Source organism: Cygnus atratus, chromosome 12, assembly GCF_013377495.2.
Source record: "Cygnus atratus isolate AKBS03 ecotype Queensland, Australia chromosome 12, CAtr_DNAZoo_HiC_assembly, whole genome shotgun sequence".
In the NCBI taxonomy this organism is placed as follows: Eukaryota; Metazoa; Chordata; class Aves; order Anseriformes; family Anatidae; genus Cygnus; species Cygnus atratus.
The window spans coordinates 20,139,282-20,147,935 of NC_066373.1; the positions used below are offsets into that span (position 1 = coordinate 20,139,282).

The 8,654-nt window shown below is 40.9% G+C and overlaps 1 protein-coding gene across 2 annotated transcripts; it reads left to right on the forward strand.

Annotated features, from left to right (window-relative positions):
• Positions 1–4,715: 4,715 nt before the first annotated feature.
• On the forward strand, positions 4,716–7,805 carry POP4 (POP4 homolog, ribonuclease P/MRP subunit). Of its 2 annotated transcripts, none has more exons than XM_035543544.2 (7): positions 4,716–4,869; positions 4,984–5,036; positions 5,332–5,577; positions 6,146–6,223; positions 6,436–6,497; positions 6,837–6,938; positions 7,423–7,805. In XM_035543544.2, the coding sequence occupies exons 1-7, from the start codon at positions 4,750–4,752 to the stop codon at positions 7,557–7,559; spliced, it is 798 nt and encodes a 265-aa protein (XP_035399437.1). In that variant the 5' UTR covers positions 4,716–4,749; the 3' UTR covers positions 7,560–7,805. The 2 variants fall into 2 exon arrangements, with proteins under 2 accessions (XP_035399437.1, XP_035399438.1); XM_035543545.2 differs by having other exon boundaries at positions 4,741–4,869; positions 5,354–5,577.
• The last annotated feature ends 849 nt before the right edge of the window (positions 7,806–8,654 follow it).

The following is an 8,654-nucleotide window of genomic DNA, read 5'->3' on the forward strand; positions in this document are numbered from 1 at the left end:
AACCATTTCCTAGGAAAAAAGTCTAAATTTTTCTTTGATGAAACATCCAACATAATAGACTTTTTTGCTGCTTGAAACCTTTTTGTTTGTATTCTTTTAAATTTTTAATTATGTTAATTTAATATACTGTAACCAAAACCAAACAAAATGCCACATTAAACAATTAAATCTGCTATAACTCCAACAACTATTACTATGTTACAGTTTATCATTTTTATTTAATACCCATTTTGCATCATACAACCCTATTTCAATGTAGGCCAATGTTCGCTAGGCTTTAAAATATTAAATGATGAAACCCAAGAAACAGCAAAAATAATGCCTCTAAGCCTCTAAGACAGACTGTCACAGATTAAGACATGGGTGCAGAACGCTGCTATTAATTAGTAAATACAAGCTGTTCAGGTGTACAGTGGTGTCCATCATACTGACGTGTTTGAACCGTACGTGATCTCAGCACGCAGGGAAACCAAATATCAGTTGCCAAAACCTCAGCTTACTGACTCTTCATTATTGTTTTGGGGAGCAAGTGGTGATTTTTTTAGCATTCTGTGAGGCTGGGCAATGATACTTCTGCAGTAGTTATCCCCAGGTATTCTAGTTTCACTCATTCTTTTTTTTATATATATTTTAAGAAGGATATAGCTAGTTATTTTGACGTTAAAAATACATCGGTGTTTAAAAAAAAAAAATCACTTCCTTTACTTATGGTGAAATTGAATTCCTTCAAAATCCTCCTTCCACAGATAAATCTACTATAATGTAAAAGAAGTTGGGGTATGTGAGAACTCGAAACCTGTGTGCTAAAAGATGATGCAAACTGGTAAATTTCTTCCAAAAGATGAAACAATATTTAACTTTTTTTTTTTTTTTTTTTTTTAAACTTTAAACCGTTAGTTGGATCGCAGCAACACGTAGAGAGATGCCGCAACGCAGACAGCCGAGGCAGGCTCCCCAACCCTTGTCCTGCGCTGCCCCCTAGTGAGGCAGGCAGCAGCTGGGACTCCAAAAGAGCTAGCTTCTTTCTTTGCCTGCGTTTTAAAGCCCAGCTTTTTAAATCATTAAAAGCTTTGAAACCATTTGGGGGTTATTGTATGTCCCCCCGATTTCTGACCCATTAAGATATATTTGGATTGTATTTCTTCATGCACAGCAAAGCCAGACTTTCTTATTCACGCTTAAGTAACATCTGCAATTTGAGACGACAAGGAGCTGGGATTTTAAGGTAATAATGACCCTTCAGTCAGCGTGAATAGTTTATCGGATCAGGATAAAGCAGAAAACTTACTGAAAAACACATTGAAAAGGAACATTTGTGGGACCAGAAGGTATATCATAAGATTACACTCTTAAACCAAACCCAGCCGTCTGAAATTCATCAAATAAATCTATAATGCAAGAGTTTGGGCTTCCACACATAAACATTACAAACTCCCCCCTAGTAAACCTACAGTGCCACAAAATGAAAGTCCAGGCTACTGATACCAAATACTCTGTTTACCCAGCTGTCCGAACAGCAATTCTTAGTGTGCCCGTACCCCCCATTCCCCGGGCACGGCCTTTTCCACAGCCTGAAATGCTGGCATGGGCCTGATCCGGGCCAGGCTGAAAGGAGCCATCAGCAGGACAAGGAAAAAGCAGCGGAGAAAGGACGGTGAGGAGCAGGTGGCGGTGGCGGGACTGCCGTGGTACGTGAGCCGGCTGCACACTGCTTCAGCACACGGTGGGGAAGTTATGGTAGCTGCCTGATATTCAGATGGAGGAAATCAGATCAGAGCATTTTAAATGGAAATTATTTTCGCTAGTACAGCTGTCCCCGGGGACCAAATCCAACTGCTAATACAATTTGGCCAAGAGGAATAAACTATATTGATCTTGAGAGCTCAAATGCTTGCAGAGACAGTCTTTTAAAGAATTACAGTATCTATTTCTTGTATCACCTGCAATCAGCAAAAGTGTAACAGTGATTATAGCCCAGTCACTTTTTACACACATCAGTCCACCTGTGCTCATCTCCAGCTTCGGCTCACGATAGCTCTTTAAAAAAACAAACAAACAAAAACCCCTGATCTTCTATTCTTATGTCATACAAATATCTTCTTTTACATTATAGTAGATTTATCTGTGGAAGGAGGATTTTGAAGGAATTCAGTTTCATCATAAGTAAAAGTCTTTGGCTACTCTGCACCCGAAGTTCTAGCTTTCTGTGACTATAAAGCAATTTCTATTATTGCTCCCACATTCACTCTGACATTCCCTCAGGACACTGCTGTGACCTGACTTGGCCTGCATACATTCTTTTCCCATCACACACTGTAATTCAACAATACCGACAGCTAAAGCAATATAGCCCCCTACTGTACACACGTATAGCGGTTCAGTGTTGGGTTTTTACAAATATATATATATATATTTAGAGAGCAATAAATAATGCCAAACACAGATTTAATGGAATAAGAAATGCCAGCATTGGCACCTGTAACTTGGAATAAATAATATACATTAGGGGTTTATATCACCATAAACCTATAGCATGCTTTCACGCTGATTTACTTGAAGAAGTAAAAAGATTCAAAGGTCTAAGACACACAGACAGGTGGAGTAGGTGATACTGCACATTCAGAAACATGCATTATAATTATTTTGTTTGCTCTTTTGTTCGCATATTTCCACTATTTCCACATATTTTCCTGGAACACATACTAATGCACTGATCTCGCTCCCTCAGCCATTGTATCTGAAGATAAATTGGGAAATGAAGACGTAGAGCTGCTGGAAGAGACTGGCTTCCCCAGGCACCAGTTTAGCCTGGATCATTGGATTTACAACACCAGCATCGCCAACACTGATTTGACTATTAATCCCTTAAGTGCCTCAGGAATTGCAGCATAAATCCAGTGAAGGAGCACTCATACGGCCCTGAAGACCCATAGTGCTCATCCTGGTACTCCATTCATGAAAATTGATCTTTTCTTAATAGCAATGACAACTCAAGGAGTCACAGCTTTGTAAAATCAAGAGATCTGTTTGCTGTGGCAATGTCCTTAACTGCCAGGAGGTCTCTGATACACATCAATCGGTGCTCATACTTAATACTCTGAAGAGGCTGGCCCTTTTTTCTTTACAAACATACACACATATCTACAATTTCATTCCCTGTTAGGTATCACTTCAGTGCCTTTGTGCTCCACAGCAGCACTCAACAAATTGTCGTATTTCCTATACTCTGGCTCAGTAACTCGCTCTGTACGTCTCCTTTACCAAGCAGTTCTTCATTATGTGCTAAGCCAATACCCACCCCGTGACAGGAATATAAACACTTTACTTATTTGGAGAACCAACACGTCTGAGCAGAGGGCAGCACAAGCTGGGATTCGGCTGGCAAGGAAAAGGAATTAGCTGCACTGGTTTCAAGAGCAAGACGTGTCTTATCCCAAGAGTAGAGAGACAGCAACAGGGACAGAAGAGGCAAACCTCACAGCAGGTAGCATCTTCCTTGTCTTTTGAATATGTATGTTTGACTCTGGTTAGAAATAACGTTCATTTTGCACCTTGATCTTTGCTGTAATAATAGTAATGTAGCTATTCAAAAGCCTAACAGAAGTTAATGTCATTAAATGTTTCCTATCTGCTTTAATCCAAATGGCTAATATAACAATCTACCCTGGCCACAGCTTTCTCCTTTGCAGGACCTCATCACTGTGATAAGCAATGTTACTTCTCTTTTTTGTCTTCTTTTTATTATTATTATTTTATTTTGCTCTTAGAGATGACTGCCCCCTCTGGTTTGTGATTTACAAGGCACATGGAGCTCTATGGGACCCTTACTTCTGCAGAAACCCAGTTCCAGCCACACCAGCAGCCGTGTACTCCAGAAACAATGGCATATATAGCAAGGCTTTCCCAGACTTAGGAAGTCTTTGTCACCTCTAGCAGGATAGCTGCTGAAATTTGAGGTTAAGGCTGGGATCTGCTACCTTAGTGGGGTAACAATATGGTATTTCTTTTGATATGCCAAGTAGTAAAACCTCTCTATAAAAAGCTTTTTAGCAAGCAGACTCTAATAATTGTTGTTTTTTTTTTTTAACTTCTGTTTGCTCAGAAAGTTTTGAGATGCCTTTCCTTTCCTTTTGTCCAGTATGACCTTGCAGTGCAGACTTCTGGCAATGCCAGAGACAAAGGACTGGTCTCCCGCCTACCAAATGCTCTTTCTACACTGCCCGCTATTGACAGTTACGTCTGTTCGCACATAACATCCCATCTACATCTCCCCCCTTTCAGTGTAAAGTTATTCTCCCCTGTCCTATCACTATCTGCCCGTATTTTCTCTCCGTCCTGAGAAAATAGTTCTGGCACAATTACTGCTTTGTGATAAGAATTTGTGAAACTAATTAGCAAAGTTATATTGTCTTTAATAAAATTTTAAACTTTCCATGTTAAATTCATAGGTTTAACATGCGCCTGAGGGGGCGCTGCTGACGGCTGTGTGACACGGCACAGCAGGCGCGTTGTCTTTTGAACGTCTTTCACGGCCTGGCATCGCTCCTCTAGCGAGCGATGCATCGGTGCAGCTTTCTGCGGCTCTGTGAGAGGCGGGGGGCGCGGGCTGTTATTTTTAATTATCCCCGGTAATGAAGCACGGCAGCAGCCAGGCCTCCCGCCGCCGGTCCGCCACAACGCCACGGGACCCCGCGCCTGCACCCCTCCCCCTCACACCCCCTCAGGAGGTGGGCGCGCGCAGCACCGCACATGCGCACCCCGGAGGCCGCCTGGCGGATAAAAGCTGCGGCGGGCGGGCGCCGATCCCGGCTGCAGCCTCTGCGCGCGCGCGGGCGTGTCAGTGGCCTGCGCCCGGCGCCGCCATGGAGGGTGAGCGGGACGGGGGGAGCGGGGTCGGGGCCCCCTGGGGGCCGCCGGTCCCCGCTGCCGTGCCCCGTGTGGGTGCGCCGTACGGCTGACGGCCCCGCTCTGTGCCCCGTGCAGGTGCGCTGTACGGCGGGCTACCGCGCCAGGCGACGGAGGAGCTGTGCCTGCAGGTACCGCCGGCCCCGGGCACCCGGCGGGGGCTGAGGCGCTGGGGGCCGCCGGGGAGCGTCGGGGTCGTGTCCGAAGGCTCCGGGCCTGTGTCTGGAGGCTCCCCGAGGTGTGGGCGTGGGAGTGAGTGGGGAAAAAAAAAGCCCGGGGCGTGTTGTGCTTGGCCGTCTGTCGGCCAGGTGGGGCTTCAGCACGTGAGGTATGTTAGTACTGCTCTCGTGGGATTACTGAGTGGCTTTGTCACCGGTAAGGCCGGCAGGCAGCTGCGGCTGCTTCACTTTTATTAATTTCGTAAAGTGCTTCGTCAAAATGTCTTCAGCCTCAGAGGTCAGAAGAGGCTAAAGCCTTTGTAAGCGCCTTCCTGAAGCGTAGCATGCCAAAAATGAAAGATGAAGCTATCCAGGATGTGTTATCTCGGAAAGCTGTAATTCTGGAGCATTATGCCAAAAAAAGAAAAAAGCAAAAGAGGAAGAAATCTAAAAGCTTTACTGCCAAGCAGAGGCGAGAAATGCATCTTTTTGAAATCGAACCTGAACAGCAGAGGTAAGATCTAAAATACTTTCTTTGTGTGAGAAGTTAATAAAAAAAAAAGTAAAAACCAGGAGCACATATATGTGGCTACTCACTCTTCAGTACATACAGTCAGTCTGTTACTCTGTGGCAATTAACCACAGCAATTACTTTGGCTGAATATATGGTAAAATTGTTACTGGGTTCTCTTTCCTCTTGTGTACCCAAATACAAGAAATCAAAACCAAATACAGTTGCCTTGGATTTCTGTTTTTAAAAGTTGAACTGTGATCAAGATTTTGTATCAGGTTTCTCAACTTAATGTTGAATGAAGTCCTTCCTTGTAAAATGGAGTAAGGAGGGAGGTAGGGGAGTAGAAATCTCTTAATGCATCACTGTTTTGGGTTGATAGGAGGCTATTTTTTTCATAAAAATAAACCTGTTGGTTACAGTGGTCTACTTCCCATGCAAGGTATTAGAGCATATTATATAGCTCATCTATATTTAAAGAGTTAAGACTAACATTGATTATTTCAGTAATCAAGCAACAGATTTTTTGATAATTAAGTTTTGTATAATAACTTTTGCCTTTTAACTACAGATATGCAATCTTTTTACCGCTGCATGAACTGTGGAAACAGTACATCAGAGACCTATGCTATGGACTTAAACCAGATGCGTAAGTTGAGATATATTAAAATTAGTGGGTTTGATTAGTAATTATTTTCAGGTTTACTGATTTCTTTCTTGAAGTATCAGCTATAGAAAGAGTATATATACACCTATAAGATGAGTTTTGACCATGATTTCAGTAATCACAGTCACACTTTGTAAGCCTACTCTTCTCCATATATTTTTCTTTCCTTCTCTGATCCCACCCTCTTCTCCAAGGCAACCACAGATGGTTCAGGCCAAACTGCTAAAAGCTGATCTCCATGGAGCTATTGTTACAGGTATCCTGATTGTTTTGTGTTTTTTTCCTCAAAAAAATGTGAAGTTCAGTAGACTCTCCTATATTTCAGATGCTTATTTTTAAATTCTTTTTGATATTGAATCTAGAATCACATAGTTGTTACTGTGTAGATTAATGCTTTCTCCATTAACCAATTCTACTTAACTTTTAATTGCGTTTGAAAACCTGATTGCAAAGAAAACTGAGTTCTACCAGTTATTACTGTAACTGCATTGTTTCAGAATATTACAGTGAGCTTCTGAAATCATGAGACAACTGTAGAACAGCAAACAAACTGCAGCTGAGTTTTTCTAATGCATATGTATTCTTGTTTCTTCAGTCACAAAAGCAAAATGCCCCTCTTATGTTGGGATAACAGGAATCATTCTACAGGAATTTAAACATGTCTTCAAAATTATCACTAAAGAGGACAAAGTAAAAGGTATACTAGATTTTTTTCAGTGCTTCTTAAAACTTGAATAACCAAAATTTCTTAAATTCACACTGCTTTCGAGCAAATGTGTGGTAGTGCATTGTTCTGTATCAGTCCTTTGAGTTCTTTGCATAGTAGAAGTCAATGTTTTAACCAACAATGTAAAAGCCCAGTATCTTACCAAAAGTATTTCAGTAGAAGTGAGCAACAGAAAACATTTGCAGTGAACCTAATATGCATGTGGTGTGTTCATCTGATTTACTTTAGATGTTCTCTGCAACACTTACTGCATGCTTGTAAAAGAGGACTAACTTCTAGTAATTGCTATTTAAGATAGAGGTTTAGGTTATGCTTTTTCTCTTACTAAAGCATAAACTTGAAATGTGGCAAACCTGAAGCCTACATGTGAATAATATCCTGTGGTATATCAATATCTGTTTTGAACAGGGATTTTAGTCCTTTTTCATTAATTTCTTTCCTTTTGCATTTTCAGTTGTTCCCAAACTTAACAATGTATTTAGCTTGGAGATTGATGGATTCATTTCCTACATCTATGGAAGCAAGTTCCAGCTCAGAGCAAGTGAGCGATCTGCAAAGAAGTTCAAGCTGAAAGGAACTATTGACCTATGATTTCATAGCAAATCAGAAGTATATTTAATAAAAATGCCTACTGTTTTCCTGCAGTTTGAGAACCAGGTTTTCTGGCAAACTGAAAATGGAATTAACTGTTTGAAGGTTTTCTAGAGCATTTCTTCATACTGAAGACTAGCTTCTGTTGCCTTGAAAGCACTCTGTCAGGCTGTTGGAGTTTAGTTGTGTTATTTGTATTTGTGTGCAACATTCTGCCTTTTATTAAACTTAGTACTGATTGCCTGGCTTCTGTTTCAGTTTATTGTATATTCGCAATGAAGATTTTATCTTTGAATTTTGTGATAAATGTTACTGTTGCCTTCTGTATAAACTGGGCAACATCTGCCTATTTTCTCCATATAAGGAGACTGAAGCTGAAAACTGCTTTTCTATAATCATTGCTCCTGGGTGAACATCGTCTTTGCCTGGTACAAGTATATGCAGGTAAGTTGGTTCAACTGATAGGTTTTACCTTGAATATCTCTGTTCCAGTGGTTAATATTGTTGTAGGTAAGTGGTACATAAGTGAAAAATCTAAGCATACAGACTGGCTATAGCAGTTTGTCTAGCTTTCATAATGAAATTCCAAATTGCATTTAGCCAAAGCCAAGTACTAAACAGATAAGTAGTTCATGCTGCATACATGCTATTCTGAAAAACTTTTTAATGCAAGCATTAGGGAAAAATGTCTTCTGCATGTCAGCAGCGAAGGTGTTTTGTACTGCAAAAGGTATCTTTTCCTGACAGCACAATGCAGAATTCATTTTAAGAGGATCAAGAAAGGTTTCTGGATTGTTTTCTGCAGCTAAACTCTAGGGGATGCTTCACTATTTAACTTGCAAGGACTGATAAATATCAAGGTCAGTAAAATTACTCAGTCAACACAACTAAGTGCAATTTTAAGAGTTCTGATTTCTAAATGGAGAAATACAAATATTAAAGTTGTCTTTTGAGCTTACATGGTAATTCAGAATTCCAAAACAATTATCTGGATTCTGGTCCATGAGGTGTTTAAAATTAACAGGCTCTTAGTTGAGCATTACCAGAAAAGCAAGTTATCAGACTTAGAATAAGTAGTTCTGTGTTCCAAGTACT